The 24524-nt window shown below is 36.8% G+C and overlaps 1 protein-coding gene across 1 annotated transcript in view; it reads right to left on the bottom strand.

The window, feature by feature from the left end:
- The window catches only part of PCSK2 (proprotein convertase subtilisin/kexin type 2), a 294044-nt gene that overhangs the window by 228175 nt on the left and 41345 nt on the right, over positions 1–24524 (bottom strand). Inside the window, exon 2 of the mRNA XM_019626211.1 lies at positions 18565–18669. Coding sequence (XP_019481756.1) covers positions 18565–18669 — 105 coding nt within the window. The remainder of the gene's footprint in view (positions 1–18564; positions 18670–24524) is intronic.

The following is a 24524-nucleotide window of genomic DNA, read 5'->3' as shown; positions in this document are numbered from 1 at the left end:
TACTTGGAGATTAAGATTGTTTCCTCTGATTTATGGTCAAACTTGATCTTTCTCATGGCTTTTAAATTTAAGCTCCTTAAAATTAAAATGAAGTGCCCAACTCAGATTCTCCTCTTGCTATGTCAAACAGAGGCTGTTTCCAAGTGACTTTGTCCAGCAGCTTCCAGAACCAGGTTTTGGCTCTGAGATATTGCCTAGTTGGGCTTGAGACTTTAAGGGCTTGACTCTCATCCATCCTGAGTCAAATGTGACTCTCTGCTTTAAAGCACACCTCCCAGGCCAGACATAGCAGTGTTTAGTTGAGGTAAAACAAACAAACAAACAAACAAAAATCATAGACACAGACAATAGTTTAGTGGCCACCAGAGGTAATGGGGAGATGTGTGGTAGATGAGGGTAAAGGGAATCAAATATATGGTGATGAAAGGAGAATTGATTCTGGATGGTGAACACAAAGTGCAATATATAGGTGATGTATTATAGAAATGTACACTTGAAACCTATATAATTTTACTAACCAATATCACCCCAATAAATTTAATAAAGATAAAAAAACTCATGTCACTATTTTTATTTCATAAGCTCATGTGTGCACCATGAGTTTCAATATTCTTGGAAAAAAATAGATTAGACTGGGAAAAACTGAAGACACATTTTATGATATCTCTAAGTGGTTCTAGTAAGAAATAATTATAGGGATGTCCAAATTACTCCACTAAATGTGAATGAGAGAGGACACATTGACTAGATTAGTTTTTGCTTTATCTCTGATACTCCTCCTACATTATTTGTCACTTTTCTGTCTCCTTTGCTGGTCCCCAGTCATGTTTCAGACTTCTAAATATTAGAGGACCCGAGGACTCAGTCCCGCACAGCTTGTCTTCTCTATTTACACTCATTTCTTTGATGATCTCACTTAGTCTCATGGCATTGAATGCTATCAATATGTGAGTGACCCCAATGTATCTCCAACCCTGACCTCTATCCTAAATCTTCAAGTCCATTTGCTTATTTTACCTCTCCACATGAGTGCTCAATTGAAATCTCAAATGTTAACATACTTAAAACTAAACTCTTGATTCCCTACCCACTCCCTACAATATGCATCTCCTCTCTTATGCCCATCTACATAAATGCAATCTCCGTGCTGTAGACTAACAACTTTGGGGGGGGTGTCGTTTTTGCCTTCTCTCTTTCTCTCCCTCTACCTTATCTAACCCATCAGCAAATGAATCAGTGAATTTGAAGGCTCTATTTTCACAACATATGCTCAAATGTGATTTGTTTCTCACCACCGTCACCAACTTCTACCCTGGTCCAAGCCTTTTTCTTTTGGAATGTTGCAGTTACCTTGCACTGAATTCCCTGGTTTCTAATTGTGTCCCTCATGTCCACCCATAGTCTATTATTCACCTAGAGGAAGAGAAATCCCATCTCATTCAGAGTTAATCTAAAGTCCTTACTCTAACTTATGATGTCTTCTGTGGTCTTGCTCTCTTGTTCCTCTCTGACTTCATTTTTTTCTCTGTTGTCAGCAGTTCACATCTTCCCAGCCTCACTGGCTTCTTGCTCTTCCTAGAATACATCAAGTGTGTCCTTGACACCAGGCCTATATCCTTGCTGGTTCCTCTGTTGAGATGTCCTTCCTGCAGATAGCCACATGAATACCTTCCATACCTCCTCCAGGTCTATATTTAAATGTCATCATACTAGAGTAGCCAACCCTGGGTTCTTTTTATAAAATAGAAACTCTCCTCATTGGCACTCCCTCTTACTCACACTTTGCTTTATTCATCTTCATAACATTTCCATCACCAGTTATACAATTGTTTTATTCATCTGGTTTTTGACTCTGTCCTTTGTTCCTACCAGTATATAAGCTTCATCGGATGAGAACGTTGTCTGTTTTGTTCCCTGTTGTGACCCAGTACCTAGAACAGTGCTAAGCACATAGCTGAGCTCAATAAATACTAGTTGACTGAATATATATAGTTTGTTATCAAACAACTAGAGAATGGAGCTATATTGTGAGTTTAATAAACATACACAAAATATTCATTTTCAAAATATATAACAGAGACATTTTAGGTATTTAAAGACATTTCCTTGCATCTTGGAGAAGGCTGGGGAAAGAACCAAGTAAGGCAGGTCAGGTGAAATTTTCTATACAAATATTAAGATTTTAGGAAGTCCCAAAAGCTTGGCAGCTCACAATCGAGAGTGTTCATCTTGTGAATTATAAAGATGATACAGAACCACTTTATTCTCTGTGTGTTTCTTTTCTCTGCACTAGGGCTTGTTAGAATTCCCCCAAAGAAAGTTAAAACTCCTCAGAGATCCCTGGGTTTGCTGGAATGATGTCTCTCAGAATGTTCCCCTTCTCTTTTAGTAAGCATGGCAGTGTGCACCGTAGTAATCATTTTTAAAATGTGCTCACAACATCTAGAAAAAGCCAGGCTTACTCATTAGTAGATTTCCCTGTGCCTCTCTGAATCCATAGTAAATAATTCTTCCCTGCTCCCTACAAATAGCTAATTATAGCACTAGCAGAAGCTCTTTGAGGCAGAAAGCCAGGCACATCTGCAGTGCCCAGGGGAGATACTGAGTCACTCCCTGCTGCATAATAAAACCAGATTAGAGAAGATTAGCTTTTCCCACAGGTTGGAGACTTACTAAAGACACCTCTTCCCTGCTTCCTCCCCCAATACATTTCTCCTTCTCCTGATGCTGTCAAATTACTCTCAAAATATATATCCATGGAAGGTTTACACCTGCTGAGCCCACATCTTCGTGAGGTGCTTAGAAAAAGAATTTGGTTACTATCTGGGAAGCAAGTCAGAATTTGCTCCACATGGGTCTCTTGGCTTCACCATTTGGGCTCAAAATGTGGTCAGGGTTATGTACCTACAGATTCATGTTTCTGTCTGAGCTAAATGCAATCCCTGGAGGAGGGCAGTGAGCAGAAGGAGGGTTGCCTACAGAGAGCTGCTGACCCTAAAAGCATGCCAACTCTTCTAGAAAGGTCAAGGCTCAGGGCAGAATTTTAACCCCCATTGTCTCCAGCCCCTGTTACTTTCATGATTATGTTACATTACAGTGTAAAAGAAACTTTGCAGATATAATTAAGGTTACTAATCTGTTGACTAATCTGTTGACTTTAAGAGAGGAAGATTGTGCTGGGTTCTCTAGATGGGCTCAATGAATTCACATGAGCCTTTAAGTAGAAGAGGATACAGAGGAATGGTGAGGCACAGAAAGGATTTGATGCATAGCATTGGCTGGAAGATGAAAGGAGCCACATGAGAACACTGTTCTCAGTCATATGTGCAACTAACATTCCTAGAAACATCTTTTATACATACAATTTAGAGTCTGTTCCCAGGAAATCCAAGCTAAGAGACCATCTTTGTTTACTTTTCATAAAGGAATCACATGTAGGAATCCAGCTCTGAAGTGAGTAAAGTGGAAACTATGCATGGTCAAAATTAACTTTAAAAAATTCCTAGAAAAGTTAGAAATTGATATATTGTGTTACAATACATCACAATTGTGTGGAATTTCCCTTCCACAAGGAATCTGGTCTTGTTTTGTTGTTCACACAGCAGATGAAGAAGTTGGCTTGTACTTAGGAAATATTTTGTATCAAAAGTATTATCTTTAAATGCTAGAGTCTCTCACCCAGAGAGGAAAAATGCTCCTGCTATGGGAGTCATGAGGGAAATGAGGCTGACTGCACTCAGCTGACTCTAGTCCTTCACCACCACTTCAAGACATAAGGTAGTTGAGTTAATGGTGAGCAAAAGTGCTCACCCTTGTTATTATTTCCCCCTCCTTTTTTACTTTTCCATTTATAGCTGAGTTCATTGAGTTCAAAAGAGCTACATAAACTAATGATGTAATTTCATTATTTTCACTATGCTATTTTTGATTTAGGGAATCTAATTTTTAATTAGCAAGAACAATTTTTTAAAGAATCACAAATTCATAAGTGACAACAATTCTCATTTAGCTTTGTATTTAAATCAAATCTGGTATTGAGAGGAGTCATGCGTTTTATTATTTCTTCTTCATCAATTATGGTTGTGTGAACACAGAGAAGTCACTTAACCTCTGGATTTATTTTGTCTCAATTGTAAAAATATATTTTCAACTTTAGGGCAAAAGGCGGAGTCGATGTTTCCTTTGGAGTCTTCCTGATCTATACATTTCTTTGTGCAAAAGAGCAGGGAAAATTAATTTATGAAATACAAGTCAGTGACAGAGCAACACCATGCAGTGGCGAAGACCCCTACACGTCACAGGACTTTTCGCAAGTCGTGAGTCTCCCTGAGCTCCGATTTCCTCACCTGCAAACTTGGAATCTGACAGCACTTAACTCGCAGGAGACATTTGAGGTTTGATGAGATGACGGATGTTAAATCTTTTGCACAGCATTGGGTTGTAGGATTTGTAGCAGTAACTGTTGATGTTCCCATATTCTCTCAGCCCTCTTATGAGTTCACCTGTCACTGCTGACATCTTCTCACATCAACTATCTCCATCTCTGCCTCTACACTTGCGGGCTTTCTCTGGCATCCTGAGGCTTATTCAGCCTGTGTACAGGACAGCCCAGTGCCAGGGATTTAACACCCAGGTCAACTCAAAAGGAAGACACATAGCCAGGAACCTAGTTCTTTGTGGGACAACTCTGAGGTACATTTCTTACTACACCTTCAGTGAGTCCCCAGTGGGATTCAGCCTCCGGTGCCCACAATGGAAACCTGCTAAAACATTCACCCTCTATTTACTTTCCTCACTTCCCTTTTTCATTTCACTCTTTCTCTTTCACACTTCCTAGGATCAACCTCCCAAGTAAATGACCATTTTCCAAGTCTTTGCTTTTTGCAGGAACCCAAACTAAAACAATAGGATTCAACACACATTCACTGTTCTTACAATTGTTATCAGATTAAAGCTAGAGGAAGTCCCAGAGTGATCTTGTCTGTTCTCTTCTGACTCAGTGATCCGGTTCCTGCAGAAATGTCCTTAGCACCATCGTTGAAGGACTGAGTCCTTGCTTTCTCCTCACTAATGTGTGGACAATCACTACCTGTCTGGCTGGGAGTGGAGGGATATGAGCCCAACTGCGTTCCTATTGGATATCGCAGTACATGTAATTCACTTGCATTTATAGTTAGTTCTTTGCAAAGCAGATTTCCTCTTGGAGCCTGAGACACACAGCACATTCTAAAAGTGTGTTTGAAAGCACAAATTGGTAGCCACAATATTGCCACAGAGATATTAAAGACAGTTTGGGGAATATAATTTAAAATGTTGTAAAGATTTTTTAGAGTGTTAGATGGGCACTTGTCTTATTAGGGAGAGCACTTCATGGATGGTGTAGATGCCTGAAACTGAAGCTAATAATATTGAATGTCAGCTATAATTTTATTTATATATATATATATATATATATATAATGTTCATATTCATGGGATATGGAGTACAGCACAGGGAACAGAGTCAATGGAATTGTAATAGCTATATAAAATGTTAGAGGGGGTAGTTGGTTGGGGAAGAGAGTTATCACTTTTTGAGGGGTGTAAATATCTAACTATTACATTGCTTTGTACATCTGAAACTAATAAAAAAATTAAAGTGTGTGTTTGCTGCTCATGGATTCTTGAAGAGAGGAAATGAGGTAGAGAAGGGCAGGGAGGAAACACCAGAAGAAAGGAGGAGGAAATGACATCTGCTTAACTTTGCTATGCACTCCTTTTGGAGTTATTTGCCCTTTTAGGGTGGGCAATATGGTTCCCTTTTTTTATAATAGAAAATTGAGCTATTTACAGAATAGGAAATATTCATGTCACTGGAAGGGTCACATGGCTCAGGTGATATTGAGACAACTGTTGGGAGGTGGATAGGGGTGCAGCATTAGGTGTGGGGTTGGATCTCATCCACTCTTCACCAATTACATTTTTTTAATATTTAAAAATTTTCTGTGCCTCTATCTCTCCTTCTCTGTCTTCTCCTTCACTATCTAGCTTAAACATCATTTTATTTCAGTTCCATACATCCCCAGTTTATTTTTTTGTTTGTAGTAGACATGGCAGAGGTACCCATAAACACTGGTTAGCCAAGGGAGGAGTCTCTCTTAGGAATTCTGGATAATCTGTACCTCTACAGCCCAAGAGTTAAACAAATTTCATTCTACTTTCAAACCCCACCAGTGGCCAACTCTATACTTGCACAGCTTTATTGGTGGACCACCAAGCTGCTATGATCATGCATCACAGGCAATTCTTTCTCTGTGATAATCCCAATTCCAAATATGTTCTTCCCTTGTCTTACCAGGAGACCTAAATCCAGGATGAAAAAAATGGTCACCTCTGTTGGGGACTCGAATTTCTATTTTGAGCTTGCTTTTACAAACTCATGTGTGACTTAAGCACATATCCACCTCTTTGTACCCCCATTTCAGGATAGGATAACCTGTTGGTCTAACACATGCTACAATGAAATGAGAAGATGAAGAATAAGACAGCCACAAATGACTTCTGGAATACAAATTCTACAGAAATACAAAATATTATTGTGTTTGCTATAAGATTTATTATAAATTTACCACACTTGTGTTTTTTAATAAGTAAAATATAACTAAAATTATCTCTTTTTTTCATGTAAAGAAGCATTTGGAAGATAAATAGGTGAATTCCTATACATTTCTTAGTGCACTATCTCAAAACCTCAAATCTCACCATTTTATAGTTAACAAAGTATGATGACAAAAAAAAAAGCAAAAACCTATTCTTTGGTTATAAATTCTTTAGAAAAAGGCACTAAAACGATCTAATTTCTATTTTCACCCAGCACCCTGAGGCCAAGAGGCTCTCATGTGTTCACTATGATGGTAAAGAAAGGATACCCCAGAATCTATTAGTTACCCACTGAAGGAAGGTTTGATCAACCCCCTTGTCCCTGCCCCGCAAATGTGGGGGAAGACATTTTTGTCCATGACATTTTCATTTTGAAAGTAGACTTTTCCAAAAGATAATGGTGCTTTTTCTTCTCTTTTTTAATTTTAATCTAAGTGATCAAATAGTTATCTAATATAAATAAAAGGAAAGACACAATACATACAGTGACATGTCATTATCACAAAAATTACTATGACTGGTACTAGGTATTTGAGAAGAATTGGAAGCTAAGAGCTTAGCAACTGTGACAAAATTTTATGTAAATATAGAGGAAGAGGGTAATAATTTCTTTGCTTGCTTTGAACTGTTGAAGTTCCAGTATTCTTTTCTGAGAGGTGTGTGTGGCTTGTGAATAAGTTGACATGTTATTGCTCTGATCACCTTATGTGCTCTTTCAGATCATACTTTCCATGTGATCTATGGTTTCTTATCTGAATCTATGTACAGCTGTACAAGGTGTTCACCAATCATGGCTAAATGACCCCATCTGACTTAGACCTAAAAGCATTATTATGTCATGTCGGAAAGGGAACTGAAGTAATTACAAGCTATTCTCAGCTTCTGTCAACCACCTGAGTCTCACCCATGAAAATAATAAATCAATTTTTAATCATTAGTTGTATTCTTAAGTCCCATGGACAAAGAAAGCCTGATTCTCTTACTATTAATATTTTTACAAACACATATCACACCAGTCATTTCCAGTTAATTGTAAATAATAAGCAAAATATTCCTTTGTTCTGATGGTATGGTTCTATGGGATTTTTTTTAAGGACTATCCAGTGAAACTAAATTTTGTGGGTTTTTGGAGTACCCTAAAAACTCCACAAATGTACTCAGAATAGACCCTTGAAGAACGAAAATAGTCCACATCACTGCCATCTATTTTCATTAGACATGTGGATACATTTGGATGAGTAAGAACTAGAAAGATGCAGCTCCCATATATAGAACACAAAGCAAACAGCGTCCATTCTTTGAAACAGGGAACAGAGAAAAGATTTCAGTGGACTTATAGGAGTTTCTGACATAAAAGTAAGAGGTTTAAAAATTATTTTAAGGGAAAGTTCTGGTCAAGGTGGAGGAGTAAGTAAATGTGCTTGTCTCCTCACATGACCACATTAAAATTACAACTGAATTATAGAACAATCAACCTGGAGAAATATCTGAAGACCAGATGAACATAAGTTCTGTAACTAAGGATATAAAGAAGAAACCACAATGAGACTTGTAGGAGGGGCGGAGACGTGAAATGGGCTGGTCCCACAACCACATGTGGCAGTCGAGTATCGGGAGGGATATCTCGGCTGCAGAGGTCCCCTGAAGAGGGAGAGGTCCCAGCCACACACTGGCATCTCCAACCAGGAGCACCAGTGTCAGAAAAAGGAACCCCCATAATATCTGGCTGTGAAAATCAGTAGGGATTCTCTCTGTCCATTGGGGTGAGATAGGTATCTATGAGAAACCCAGGAGTCCTCTTAAAGAGTCTGTGCACAGACTCTGTCACTCCAGGCACTCACCCTGAGATCTGATGAAGAGACAGTGGCTCGAGAGGTGCAAGAGACATACAGAGAGAGACCGAGTTGTATAGCTTTAGGGTGAGGGCTAGAGGGACAGCCAACATTGTTACTGTGTTGAGCCGTCCTCTCATGTAGCCAGCAGGCAAATGCCATCTTTCCTGTGTTGAGCCCTCCCTCACATGGCCAAATCTGAGTTGGCATTGGCCTGGTGAGCTCCACTCACTCCACCCTAATGACTCCTTGAGGTCTCTCCCCCAACAATTGCACACCACCTAAGACATTTTTTATGGCAGTATTGGCCCACACTGCAGTCTTTCTTGGACAATTCTTGGGGATCTGTAGGCCACAAGCAGATGGCAGCAGGCTTCCATGTGCTCTGAGCCTTTTGAGTGGCCCTAGGTTCAGCAATGGCACCAAATCTGAATCTTCACTAACCTGGTGAACACCACTCACCCTACTCTGGTGACTCCCTGAGGCACCACCCTACCCAACTCGCTGACCGCTGGAGGTTTTTTCAGCAGCCAGTGGGAAGCCAGTGTTGGCCTGCATTCAGTGATTCTTGGACAAACCTCAGAGGTCTGTGGTCTCCACTTGGGCTGTGGATGGCCTCAATGTGCCCTGAGTCACTTGCTGAGTGAATCTCAATCTGCATTAATCAGGTGAACATCACTCGTCTCACCCTGGTGACTCCCTGAGACCTCACCTCACCTCACTCAACTTGCATATTGCCTAAGACTTTTTTTTTTTTTAGCAGCTGAGCTTTACCAGCAGCCAGCAGGTTATGGCAGAGCTCAGGGTGCCCTGGGCCTATTGCTGAACTAGGCCCAGCACTAGTGGCAGCCAGCCTCAGTTTGCAACATGTTCCCTCCCAGTAGCCTCCACAGGCAGCTACCAACTGCAGATCACTTTGTAGCTTCTACCAGGTAGTCCTGAGGTGGTTACAGGCAGTGGCTGACCTTGACCTGCATGGGATCCCCTACCAATAAGCTCCAGAACCAACACACCCAGTGGCCAGCTTCAGACCACAACAGAGCATGACCAGATTAGCCCCACAAGTGGCACACCCAAAGAATGGTCTCAGCAGACACCAGAGCTTGCTTGGGCAAATCCTGCTCCATGGGGCCAGCGCTTGCAAAGCAGCTCATATGCTGTGATTGTGACCAATCAACACTCACTGAAGGTGAATCACACTCACTGACGTTCTAACAGTAATCAAAGCTCAACTAAAACAGGAAGGCATATACAGCCAACACCAGGGACAAGTCTGGAGCACCCAGCTCAGGTCAGCAGGAAGACTGTGCTACTGGGCCCTACAGGACACCTACTACATAAGGCCACCCAGCCAAGACAGAGTAATGTAGCAAATCTACTTATTACATAGAAAGAAACACAGAGAGGCATCCAAATGAGGAAACAAAAAAACTTGTCCCAAATAAAGTGATAGCACAAAATTTCAGAGCTACAGGGGTCAAAACACTGGTGATAAAGATGCTTAAGAAAACTTAGTTAGAACTTCAACTAAAAGTTAGGAAACATTTAAAAAATCATATAATAGAAACCATAAATAAGAACAAGTCAAAAATAAAGAACATATAAGTGAAATGAAGAATACACTAAAAGGAATCAACAGCAACTTAGATGAAGCAGAGGATCAAATCAGCAATTTTGAAGATCAAGTAGCACAAAATACCCAATCGGAAGAGCAAAACAAATAAAAAAAATTTAAAAATGAGGATAGTTTAGTGCCGGCCGAGTAGCGCGATGGTTAAGAACTCGCTTGGGACGCCAGAGGGCCCCGGTTTGGATCCCACATATGAGGGAGGGCCAGTGACACTGCCCTCTGCAGCTAAGATGCTGAACAACAGCTCAACCTGGAGCTGGGCTGCCATGAGTCGCCGGCCACGGCGTAGGCTGCAGTCCATGTGGCAGTGGGTTGCCATGGGCTACCGTGTGTGGCCAGCAGCCAGCGTGAGCGGCCAGCAGCCGCATGAGCGGCCGTCCAGAAGCCGGCGACTGATCTGCCTCGCCAGAGAAGAGCGCAATGATGGTGCCAACTTGGGCCAGTGAAGCAACATTCTCCACAACTAGATTGAAGAACAAAAAACGACAGCAACTTGTCTGTTCCCCTTCCCCCAATTCCCCAGCACTGTTCCCATCCCCCCAATTCCCCAATAAAAATCTTTAAAAAAAAATGAGGATAGTTTAAAGGGCCTCTGGGACAACATCAAGTGTACAAACATTTGCATCATAAAGGTACCAGAAGGAGAAATAGAGAGCAAGGGGCTGAGAACCAATTTGAAGAAATAATGATGGAAAGCTTCCCTAACCTGGTGAAGAAAATAAACATACAAGTCTAGGAAGCACAGAGGGTCCCAAATAAAATGAAACTAAAGAGACCCACACACCAAAACAAACCATAATTAAAATGGTAAATGTTAAAGACAAAGAGAGAATCTTAAAAGCAACAAGAGAAAGGCAGTTAGTTACCTACAAGGGAGCTTCCATAAGACTATCAGTTGATTTCTCAACAGAAACTTTACCAACCAGAAGGGATTGGCACAAAGTATTCAAAGTGATAAAAAGCAAGGACCTACAATCAAGACTAATCTACCTAGACAGTCTATCACTTAAAATTGAAGGGGAGATAAAGTTTCCCAGACAGAAAAAAGATAAAGGAATTCATCACTACCAATCCAGTATAACATGTTAAAGGGGCTTCTTTTGAGAAGAAGAAGGGGAGAAAAAAATATAAAGATGAATAACAAGATGGAGATAACTATGTACCTATCAATAATCACTTTAAATGTAAATGGTTTAAATGCTCTAATTGAAAGATATAGGGCAGCTGAATGGATAAGAAAACAAGACCCATCCACCTGGTGTCTACAAGAGACCCACTTCAGACTGAAAGAAACACAGAGACTGACAGTAATGGGATGGAAAAAGATAGCTCATCTTTTCTTATGGCAGAATAGTATACCATTGTGTATATATACTACATCTTCTTTATCCAATCATCTATCGAAGGATACTTTGGTTGTTTCCATGTCTTGACCACTGTAAATAAAGCTGCAATGAACATTGGAGCACATATATCTTTATGGATAAATGTTTTCATATTTTTTTTGGTAGATACCCAGGAGAAGGATTGCTGGGTCATATGAGAATTCTATTATTAATTTTTTGAACACACAATGTGATATATAGATAATGTATTACAGAATTGTACACCTGAAACCTATGTAACTTTACTAATTATTGTCACCCCAATAAACTTTAATTTAAAATAAAAGACAAGACATGCAAATGGGAATGAAAAAAAAGCTGGAGTAGCAATACTTTTATTGCTACAGACAATATAGATTTTTAAACAAAGTCTATAATAAGAGACAAATAAGGGCATTTCATAATGATAAAGGGATCAATCCAACAAGAGGATATAACCATTGTAAACATTTATGCACCCAACACAGGAGCACCTAAACATATAAAGAAAATATTAACCAACAAGAAGGGAGAGATTGAGAGTAAAAAATTCATAATAAGGGACTTTAACATCCCAATGACATCAATGGACAAATCTTTCAGAGAGGAAATAAACATGGAAACAGCAACTTTAAATGACACACTAGACCAAATGGATTTAATTTATGTTTTTAAAGCATTGTATCCCAAAGCAGAAGAACACACATTTTTTTTAAATGTACATGGAATTTTTTTCAAGATAGACAACATGTTAGGTCCCCAAATGAATCTCAATAAATTTAAGAAGACTGACATCATATCAAGCATCATCTTTGACCACAATGGTATGAAACTAGAAATCAATTACAAAAAACAAACAAACTAACCAACAAACAAAAACTTGAAAAACACAGAAATACATGGAGGCTAAATAACATGCTAGTAAACAGTGAATGGATTTACCATGAAATCAAGGAAGAAATCAAATGATACTTTGAGACAAATGAAAAGAAATACACAACAATCCGAAATCTATGGAACACAATGAAAACATCCTAAGAGAGGAATTCATATCAATACAGACCCACCTGAAGAAAAACAAAAAATCTCAAATAAACAATCTAACCATATATCTAAAAGAACTGGAAAAAAAAAGCAAACAAAGCCTAAAGTGAGTAGAAAGAAATAAATAATAAAGATCAGAGCAGAAACAAACAAACAAACTATAGTCTAAAACGCAATATAAAAGTTTAATGAAATAAAGATCTGATTCTCTGAAAAGGTAAATGGAATTGATAAACCTTTAACCAGACTCATCAAGAAAACAAGAGAGATCCCAATAAATAAAATCAGAAATGAAAGAAGAGAAATGACAACTAACACCATAAAAATACAAAGGATTATAGGAAAATACTATGAAAAATAATATGCCAACAAATTAGAGAATCCAGAAGAAATGGGTAAATTCATAGAAATATATAATCTTCCAAGACTAAATCAAGAAGAAACAGAAAAATCTGAACAGACCTATTTCTATAAATAAAATTGACTCAGTAATTAAAAAAACTCCCAACAAATAAAATCTGGACTAGATAGCTTCACAGATGAATTTTATCAAACATCAAAAAAGAATGAATACCAATCCTTCTCAAACTATTCCAAAAAATTCAGAAGAAAGGAAGGCTCCCAAGCTCATTTTAGGAGGTAAGCATTACCCTGAATCCAAAGCCACACAAAGGCACTACAAAAAAGAAAATAATAGGTCGATAACTCTGATGAACATAGATGCAAAAATTTTCAACAGAATATTGGCAAACAGAATTCAGCAATACAATAAAAATATCATACACCACAATCAAGTAAGATTTATTCTTGTGATGCAAAGTTGGTTCAATACACACAAATCAATTGTGATATGCCACATAAACAAAATGAAGGATAAAAATCATATGACCAGATGCAGAAAAAGCATTTGACAAAGTTCAACATTCATTTATGATAAAAACTCTCAGCAAAGTTGGTATAATAGAGAAAACATGCATTAACATAATAAAGGCCATATATGAAAAACCCACAGGTAACATCATACTCAGTGGGGAAAAGCTAAAAGTGATTTCCTTAAGATCAAGAACAAGACAAGGACATCTACTTTGATCACTTTTATTCAACATACTATTGGATGTCCTTGCCACAACAATCAGACAAGGAAACGAAATGAAAGACACCCAAATTGGATATGAAAAAGTAAAACTTATCATTATTTGAAGATCACATGATACTATATATATTGAACCCTAAGGTTCCACCAAAAAACTATTAGAACTGGTAAATAAATTCAGTAGAGTAGCAGGATATAAAATTAGCACCCAGAAATCAGTTACATTTTTTATATACCAATAATAAGCTATCAGAAAGAGAAATTAAGAAAACAATTCCATTTACAAGTACATCAAATTATACATAGGAACAAATTTACTAAAAAGATAAAAGACTTGTATTTGAAAAATAATGACATTGAAGAATGAAATTGAAGAATATATAAATAAATGAGAATATATACCATGCTCATGGATAGGAAGAATTAACATCTTTAAAATATCCATACTCCCAACACAATCTATAAATTCATTGCAATTGCTTTCAAAATACCAATGACATTTTTCACAGAACTAGAATAAATAATCTTAAAATTTATATGGAACAACAACAGATCCTGAATAGCCAAAGCAATCTTGAGAAGGAAGAACAAAGTTGGATGTATCACAACACCTGATATCAAACTATACTACAAGGCTATCATAATCAAAATATCATGATACTTGCATAAAAACAGACCCATAGATCAATGGAACAGAATAGAGACCTTAGAAAAAAACCCCACCTATATGGTCATTTAATCTATGACAAAGGAGGTAAGACTGTACAGTAGGGAAAACACAGTCTTTTCAATAAATGGTGTTGGGGAAACTGGACAGATATATGAAAAACAAAAGAAAAGAAAGAGAAAGAAAGAAAGAAAGAAAGAAAGAAAGAAAGAAAGAAAGAAAGAAAGAAAGAAAGAAAGAAAGAAGAAAAGAAAGAAAGAAAGAAACTAGACCACTTTCTTACACCATATACAAGAATAAACTCAAAATAAGTTAAAGACTTAAATGTAACTTCTGAAACCACAAAACTTCTGGAAGAAAACACAAGCAGCAAACTCTCTGACATTGCTCTTTTAATATTTTTTTCTGCTATATCTCCACCAGCAAGGGAAACAAGAAAAAAATAAACAAAGGACTATATCACACTAAAAAGTTTTTGCATAGCAAAGAAAACAATCCAAAAAATATTTTTTGATGGTTCTGAGATGGGAGGAGGGGTTGGGGGTGAGTGAAAAAGGGGAAGAGATTAAGAAGTACAAATTGGTTGTTACACAGTAGTCATGGGGACATAGGGTAGAGCATAAGGAATATAGGCCATAATATTGTAATAACTATATGTGTGGTTGGATGGGCACTAGATTAACCAGGGTGATAAATGGGAGGGGTGTTGGAGGTAGAGTGAAAAAGGCGAAGGGATTAAGAAGGAAAAATTTGTAGTTACAAAATAGTCATAGGGATGTAAAGTAAAGCATAGGCAATAGTCAGTAATATGGTAATAACAATACATAGTGCCACATGGGTACTAGACTAGTCAGGAGGGGTCACTTCCTACATTATATAAATGTTTAACCACTATACTGTATGCCTGAAATTAATATAAAATAATATTTAATGTCAACTATAATTAACATTTTTAAAAGGGGGAAATGTGAAAGGGAATGTATAAAACATTCAAATCAAATGTATAAAACAAATAAGTCATGGGGATGTAATGTACAGCATAGGGAATACAAGTACAGTCAATAATACTGTGATAATGTAGTATGGTGTCAGATGGTTGCTGAAAGTGATAATGGTGATTACTTCTTTAGGTATGTAAACATTGAGCAACTATGGTGTACACCTGAAACTAATCTAATATTGTATGTTAGCTATATTTTAATTAAAAATCTTAAAAAGAAAAAAGTTCAGCCCTGAGAGCCTATAGAAACTCAAGCCCTCCTGCTCTTTGTGTGTGGCTCCTTGGGCTTTACATTCCTTTTCAGAAGCTAGAGGACAGTGAGTGAGATAGACCAGAAAGTGATGCAGAGACAGGAGGGAGAAGGAATCTGGGGCTGCAATATGATTAAAGTTTGTAGATGTAGGAGACAACATATTTCAGAGAATGATGAAACATAAGATCTTGGTTCATAAGCTGTAACTTGCAATTTCTATGCAAAATAAAAGTCTGGATCAATAATCCTTTCTGGTTACCTGGTCCTCCTCCTTGTCTCTCAATGCTTCTATTTACTATTCTTTTTGCAACCTGCTTGAATATGCTTAAGAACCCAAATTTGAAGTACCCTGATTTTTTACCTATTTGCTCTTTTTCTTAAGGTCTGTTAACCCATGAGGCAGAATCCTTATATAGTTACTCTTGCACGGCTTTGCTTTTTGTTTAAGAATAGTCATCCCCATGTTTTGCTGTCAGTTGATGCCAAAACTGGATGACCACAAGAGCATCATGCCAGAGAGACTCAGCCCTAAATGTAATAGTTGAAAACAAGGCTATCATCACAAGCAATTTTTTCTTTTTACAGAGAATTAAGAGATTTTATTTCTTTTCTAAAATGACTTTATTATTGACAACAGCCCTTGCATCTAACCTTGATGAGAAGACAGAGTAAAGTTACAGGAGATTTATGGTCTTCAGTTTTCCTGCTATCTTCTGTTGGTCTTCATGGGCAGAGCAGATGGTTAACCCTACTGGGTGAAGACAGATGGCTACCAGGACTCTTATAATAGGCAATTAAGGGAGAATGCATGCTCCTTTTGTTTAAAGTAGATAGTATTTTGAGGAGAAAAACCAATGATTAGAATTATCAGTGCATGATCTCCTTGCTTATTACCCAACCCATCTTTTTTCTTCTATTTTGGAAACATTACTCAATATTTCAAGAATTAGCATGTCAAAGATAATTTCAAGCAAGTGCAAGAATAAGAAAATCTTAGCCTAATGGTCCCAAGGTGTCTCTCTGAACCAAACAATGGCTTCTTAGTTTCTGTTCCTCTGTTCTCTTTCCCAGTCCAAGCCTTTTAAGCATCTTTATTTCTGCGGCAGTTTCCTTTATGTGTTTATCTCTGAGTAATCATGGAGCAACATCTTCAATCATAGAAGAGGAGAAACCAACAGGACTTAGAAGCAAATATATAAATGAAAGGAAAACAATTGGCCACAAGGAGTATGATCATGGACGAGGGATGGACTGTAGGGAAAGCCATTGTCATATAGTGCACCAGAGTTGTCTTTATCTCATATGTGCACATATGTGGTAGTTTGTTTCCTCTCCAGCCAGAGTACATTGGTCTTGAGATTCAGTGACTATCTAGCTCAGCATTGTTTCTCCAGTACCCAACTCATTAAGTGTCTGTTAAATAATAACAAAAGTATTTTTGCCTTTTTTACAAAAAACTTTTTGAACTTTTTATTTTTATACATTCAGAAAAGTGAAACATGTCAGTGTATTTTCACAAATAAAACACATTCATTTAAGCAGCCCCAAGAACAAGAAACAAATCAGCACCCCAGGGCCCTCCCCAACAAACCTGCTTTCTGAATTTCCACCATTCCCTGGTTAACTGCTGTCATAATTTCTAACACCCTGGACCTGCAGATGAGATAGCATGATCATTGTCCATGAGATTTCCAAGGACATCCCTGGGCACTGAATTGTTACAGCTGGATTCAAGGCTGTTATGACACTAAAAAGAGAGCTTCTCCCTTTGATAGTGGTGCCAGCTTCTACTACAGACTCTTTGGGAATGTTTGGCATTGACTGGCAGTGTAGGAAGCTTGGATCTTACTGTGAGAGCAAAGATAAAGTGGATTTCAGAGCAGAATTTCCACTCCAAAGAATGTGAGATCCCCTAGGTTGAAGCATTAAAGGAAAATTGCCTGTGACCTGTCAGTTGGTGATCTGCTGGGGAGCCTGTTTCATCTACATTGCTAATTAAAGCCCAAATTAAATGAAATCAAATGTTCACATGAGAAGCCTCACAAGAATGAGTTTACAAATTCCATCAGCTCAAAAGAAGCCTCATGTGTAAATCCCTAAATCACATGCTTGACCCTCTTTATATTCACTTTCCTTCAAGAGTCCTGGTGAAAAGGCTATGCAGCCTTCAGTGTATAGTGTGCAACTTGCCTAGATTATTAATTTCCTTCTCAGTGAAGTCAGAATCTACCTAATTGAATGAGTGTATAGAAATACGGGGATGGCAACAAAATTTGAAGAGGGAGGATTTAGTGATGACCAAAGTTCCTGTTCTGAAAACAGGGAGTGGGGACACTGGAAATGTTGCTACTTTATGGCTAAGATGATAAGCATGGTTGCAAGAAAGTTGAATTTAAGCTGACAGGGAGGGTAGAAAATGAGCTCTGGAGTACAAGAACCAGGTAAAGATTGGAGGTAGAAAAAAAAAAGAGGGGTCATGAGCATTAAGAAGACAGCTGAACCATGGTGGTAAATTAAGTCAGTGTGAGAATATAAGGTGAGAAGAGGAGCAGAGATGGTCTCATGGCTGCAACCATGCATGGATACTGAGAAGCCGCTTCCTATTGTAAGCTGATCACTTGCTGGCCTACTCATTTTCCCCTTCATAATATGGGGACATGGTAACCTCCATAGAGCATGTGGATTCACCAGTAGAAACCTTCCACAAAAGACTCCTTAAACTGCTTGATTTCTTTCTATCTATCATAGGCTAAAACATGTTCCCAGATAATCAGAACTCCTTACACAATAATGCAGGAAAAGACAACCAATAAAGGGTGATATCTTGTTTACTCCACTCCCAGCTCTATAAAGAGTTTATTTATAATGCTCAAGATAAAGGAGCAGAGAGTTCTTGGTGCCACTCTGCCAAGGATCTGTTTGGCCTATCTCAATACATTAAATGCCTTTACTTCAAAATTCTCTGCCTGCCCTCATTTATACTACCCTGGTGGGCCCAAGTGTGGTAGCAAAAGTTGAAAGGTAGGTTTCCAGGAAAACTCACCCTGGAGTCTCTCTCCAGCTGTTGCTTGTGGTGTAGGCTGCGTCTTCTCTTGGCCTTTGCAAGGCCATTGTGATAAAAGTGGTACAGGCTTTCAGTGAAGGGGAGCTGTGAAGAGTCAAACAAATATATGACATGGTTAGCTTCTGAGGTTAGCCCTATAACAGGGACACCAAAGTTGAAACTGAATGTTGAGGCTTCATGGTAGGGGAATGTATAAGAGAAAACCACTTACAAGCTTCTATCAGACCTGGTCTTCTATTTTCCCATCACTGTACTCTTTCCCTCTTCTCTACTTTTTCTTATATAGTGCCCATTCCCCTCACGTCCCCAAATACCTTTTATTCTTTCCTCCATTTTAGTTTCTATTCATCTTTTAATAATCTCTTCTCCTCCATAGAACTTTGCCTTTGAACTCATATCCACACCAAATTCTCAATTTTCCTGTCTTAGGCTAGTGTTTACATGCCATATTGAGTTGCTCCAGAATTGTGTTGTGACCTAGTCCTGTCTTCACAGCTGGACTCTCTGTCCTATGTCTTAGACTTTCTCTATGACCCCTCAATACCTCTCATCATTCTGGGCAGTGTGTAATTGTCTAAATCCAGTAAGTATCTATTGGATGAAAGGCAAGGTTTCCTTATATCTCCCTTTCCTAAAGATCCTTGGAATTAGGTATGAGTGTCACAATACAGAGGCCACAATAGTGAAAGCTTGTCTGGGGCTCTGGACTTCTAAGACTCTGGAACTTAAGAGTACTGTCACTAGTTCTATGATCCATGGCAACTTGTGGGGGGGGGTGGGGGAGTATTCTTGACCTGGAAGTCAGGAGACCTGGATATGGTTCATGTCTGTTAGCATCTAACCTTAAGCAAGTCATTTCCCTCCTGGGGACCTTTTTCTTTTCTTCAATATAAAAATGAAACCTCCAAGTCCCCAGATTTCTACTTTTTCTTCATTTGTCTTCATATTTCTGAAAATATTCTGCTTTCAATTCTTAGCCCAATCAATCAATGTAATCAAAACATTGAAAATTATAGCTCAAATCATGTACATATGTGCATTATTCTGGAGATTTGAGACATGACTTTCATAATATTCTCAAAAGGCTCCCTGAGCCAAAAAGCATTTCACTACTCAAAGTATTTGCTATTGAAACATTTAGGTATGTGTGTTGCTACCTATGGTTTGGAAGAAAAGAGAAGGGAATGTGGATGTTTTGAAACTAAGTTTTTACTAAGATAGGTGGGGCCAATTTGAGATTTTTTTAGGCCAAGTATGCCCCCAATATACACACAGAGACCCTTGGCAAAGGGTAAAAACAAGCAACAATAGCAAAAACAGTAAACCCAGAAACCACACACACACACACACACACACACACACACACACACACCAAAAAACCTAGAGAACGAGTGATTCCAGTTTTCGGAGTTGCCACATTGTATTATTTAAAATGTCCAGTTTTCAAAAAAAATTATAAGACACTCAAAGAAACAGAAATATATGGTCCACATATGGAAAAAAATTTTCTGAGGAAGTTCAGATGCTGGACTCACTAGACAAAGACTAAATCAGGTATTATAACTATATTCAAAGAACTAAGGACCCATGTCTAAAGAATTAAAGGAAAGTATGAGAATGGTCTCTTAGAAAATAGAGATATTATTTAAATATACAAATAGAAATTCTAGAGCTAAATTACAAAAACTGAAACAAAAATTTTAATAGTGGATTTCAATAGCAGATTTGAGTTGGCAAAAGAAAAAAATCAGCAAATATGAGGATCAGTCAATTGACATTATCCAGTTTGAGGAACAGAAAGAAAAAAGAATGAAGGGGATCTCTTCATAAATTATACAAAAGTCTAACCACTAAGCTGTACATCTGAAACTAATATAAAATAATATTGAATGTCAACTATAATTTAAAAAATAGTCATGGAGATATAAAGTACAGCATAGGGAATAATTCAATAATATTGTAATAACTATGTACAATGTCAGATGGATAATAGACTTATTAAGATTGTCACTTTGTGAGGTATATGAATGTCTAATTACTATGTAGTTTTGTACACCTGAAGCTAATAAAAAAAATGAACAAAGTCATGTGGGACACTATCAAGGATATTAATATACACATAATGGGTGTCTCACTAGGAGAGAAGAAAGAGAAAGGAGCAGAAAGAATATGAAATAATAGCAGAAAACTTTCTTAATTTCATTAATTTAGTCACACATTTCATGAAATTAATATACACATCCAAGAAGCTCAACAAATTCAAGGTAGGATAAACTCAAAGAGATCTCCACCTAGACAAGTCATAGTCAAACTTTCAAAAGTCAAAGATAAAGAGAGAGTCTCAAAAGTAACGCAGTAAGAAAAATATATGAGATGTTCAGGAAGACAGACAGTGACTTCTAATCAGAAGGTATGCAAGTCAGAAGGCAGCTAAATGACATATTCAAAGCACTGAAAGAAAAAGGTTGTTGACCAAGAATTCTATATTTGGCAAAACTATCAAAAATTATGAAAAAAATCATACATTCCTGGAAAAACAAAAAACAGAATTCGTTGTTCGAAGATCTGCTCTACTGGAAGTGCTACTGGCAGTACTCTAAGCTAAAATAAAAGGAAACTAGGCATTAACATGAATCCACATGAAGAACTAAATAACACTAGTAAAGAAAGGCAAATACATGGGTAAATATAAAAGAAAATATAAATGTATTTTTGTTTGTAACAACTTATTTCCTCCTATATCATTTAAAAGACAACCAAATAAAGCATTAATTATAAAACTGTGTTTATGGGCTTATAATGTATAAGGATATAATTTGTACAATAATTGTGAAAAGGAGAGGAAAGGAAAGATAGCCATATTGGAGCAAAGATTTTGTATAGTTTTGAAATTAATTTAAGTATGGTTTTAAATTTGATTGTTTACAATGTTAATTGTAATCCTCAGAGTAACCACTAAAAAGTAACTAAAAATATATAATAAAAATACAACAAAGTACTTAAAATGGTACACCAAATATATTTAACACAAAACAGCAATTATGGTGGAATAGAAGAATAAAAATTTTATAAGACATTTACAAAGCACATAATGAAATGGCAAATGTAAATTTTACTTCATCAGTATTACATCAAATATAAATGAATTGAAAACTAATCAAAAGACAAAGATTGACAGAGTAGATGAAAAATATTCAACCCTATGATTCAACTATATTCTATCTGCAATAGATGCACTTTAGGTTCAAATACATAAATAGGTTGAAAGTAAAGGATGTGAAAAAATATACTGTATAAACAGTAACCATAAGAGAGGAGGATTGACTATACATATCTTTGACAAAATTGATTTTAAGGCAAAAATTGTTACTAGAGACAGGAATAACTTTTAATGGAGACTTTAATAGTTTAATAGCTCATTTTCAATAATGTATGGAACAAGTTGGCAGATCAAAAAGTAAGTTGAACACATAAACAAAACTATAAACGAACTAACCTAACAGACATTTATAGACCACCCAACAATATCAGAATACATATTCTTCTTATGTACACATGGAGAGTTTCTTGGGGTGGACCATATACTAGGCCACAAAACAAGCTTCAATAAATTTAAAAGGAGTAAAACAACACAAAGTATGTTGTTTAATCATAATTTCTAATTTCATTAAAATTAATAACAGAAGATAAATTGGGAAATTCATAGATATATAGAAATTAAACAATACACTCCTAAATAATCAATGAGTCAAAGAAGACATCCCATTGAATATAAGAAAATATTTGATTTGAATGAAATAAAAAACCTCATAGAATCAAAAACTTGTAGGATGCAGTTAAAGTAATGCTTAGAGAGATATTCATAGTTATAAATACCTACTGAAAAAGATCTCAAACCTAACTTTGAACCTTATGAAAAAGAAAAACAAACTAAATCCAAAGTAAACAGCAGGAAGTAAATTAGAAAAATTAGAAGATTCAAATTGGGATAAATAAAATAGAAAAACAATAGAGAAAATAAACAAAACCAAAAGTTATTCTTTGAAAAGTTCAATAAAATTAATAAACCTCTAAAAATACTGACCAAGAAGAGAATATTCAAATGAGTAAAGTCAGTACTGAAAGAGGAGATATTACTACCCACTCACAGAGTATATTAGGAAATGCTACAAATAATTGTATGCTAACAAATTAGATAAACTCGGTGAAATAGATAAATCCAAGTGTACAATTCTGTAATAAAACGTTACTAACAATTGTCACTTTAATAAACTTTAATAATAATAAAAAAAACAAGAAATAGATAAATTCCTAGAAAGACATAGATTTCCAAAATGGATTCAGAAGCATAGAAAATTTGAATAACTAAGGAGATTGAATTAATAATTTTAAAAATGTCTACAAAATAAAGTCCAAGCCCAGATGCCTTTACTAGTGAATTCCATTAAGAGTTTAAAGAATTTATACCAATCCCTCAGAAAATATTTTAAAAAAATAGATTAAAGAACACTTCCTAGCTCGTTTACTGTGGCTAATATTACCCTGGTATAAGAAACAGACAAAGATATCACAAGAAAACTACAGACAATGGTCCCTTACAAATATAAACCCCCAAATCCTCATCAAAATACTAGTAAACTGAATCCAGCACCATATAAAGAGGATTATGTACTACGATCAAGTGGAATTTATCTCAGGGATGCAAAGTTTTTTAACAGTTGAAAATCAATGAATGTGATAAGCATAACAATGGAATAAAGGATAAAACATGATCATCTTGATAAACGAAGAAAAATTATTTGGAAAAATCCAACAACCTTTTATGATAAAAATTGAAAAAACTTAGAATGAAGTGAATACCCTGTATCTGATAAATTATATATATAGCTAACATATTTAATAGTGAAAGGCTGAATGCTTTCCTTTTAAAATCAGGGCAAGAAGAAGATGTCTGCTCCTGCCACTTAGGTATATTCAACAGTGTACTGGAGGTTCTAGCCAGGATAATTGGTAAGAAAAAATGAAGTAATGGCATCCAGATTGAAAAGGAAGAAAAAAATATCTCTATATGCAAAAATTACCTTGTACATAGAAATTCCTGAATGCGCCACCCCCCCCCAACAAAAATTGTTAGAATTAACAAATGAGTTCAGCATGGTTGCCAGATATATAATTAACATACAAAAATTGTTTTTGTATATGCTAGAATGACCAATCCAAGAATAAATAACTCATACAACTCAGCAATAATAAAATAAAGAATCCAATTAAAAAAGGGTCAGAGGACCTGAACAGACACTTCTCCAAGGAAGACATACAAGCGGTCAACAGATATATGAAAAAATGCTCAGCGTCACTAGCTATTAGGGAAAAGCTAATAGCATTTATGAGATACCACTTGACATCTGTTAGAATGACTGTTATCAACAAGACAAGTAATAACAAGCATTGGAGAGGTTGTGGAGAAAAAGGAACCCTCATACACTGCTGGTGGGAATGTAAATTGTTACTGCCACTATGGAAAACAGTAAGTAGTTTCCTCAAAAAATTAAGAATAGAATTACTATAAATCCCAGAAATCCCTCTTCTGGGGATTGCCCTTTCAGATTACCCCAAAAATCTGAAAATATTTATCCATAAAGATATCTGAGGTAGACAATTAAGTACCCAAACTTGTTGCAATGATGTAGCTGATCTTTATATATATATCAGAGGGATTATTCATTATGAATTTGTACTAACTAGACAAACAGTTAACCATGTTTACTATTTGGAAGTGCTGAAAAGGCTGAGTGAAAACGACCTGAACTTTTCACCAACAATTCATGGCTCTTGCATCATGACAATGCACCAGCTCACACGACACTGTCTGTGAGGGAGTTTTTAGCTAGTAAATAACTGTATTGGAACACTCTCTCTACTCAGTTGATCTGACCACC

Source organism: Hipposideros armiger, unplaced genomic scaffold (assembly GCF_001890085.2).
Source record: "Hipposideros armiger isolate ML-2016 unplaced genomic scaffold, ASM189008v1 scaffold_663, whole genome shotgun sequence".
Classification (NCBI taxonomy): domain Eukaryota; kingdom Metazoa; phylum Chordata; class Mammalia; order Chiroptera; family Hipposideridae; genus Hipposideros; species Hipposideros armiger.
Note: the sequence above shows the minus strand (reverse complement) of the source record. Positions and strands in the feature narration are given on the sequence as shown.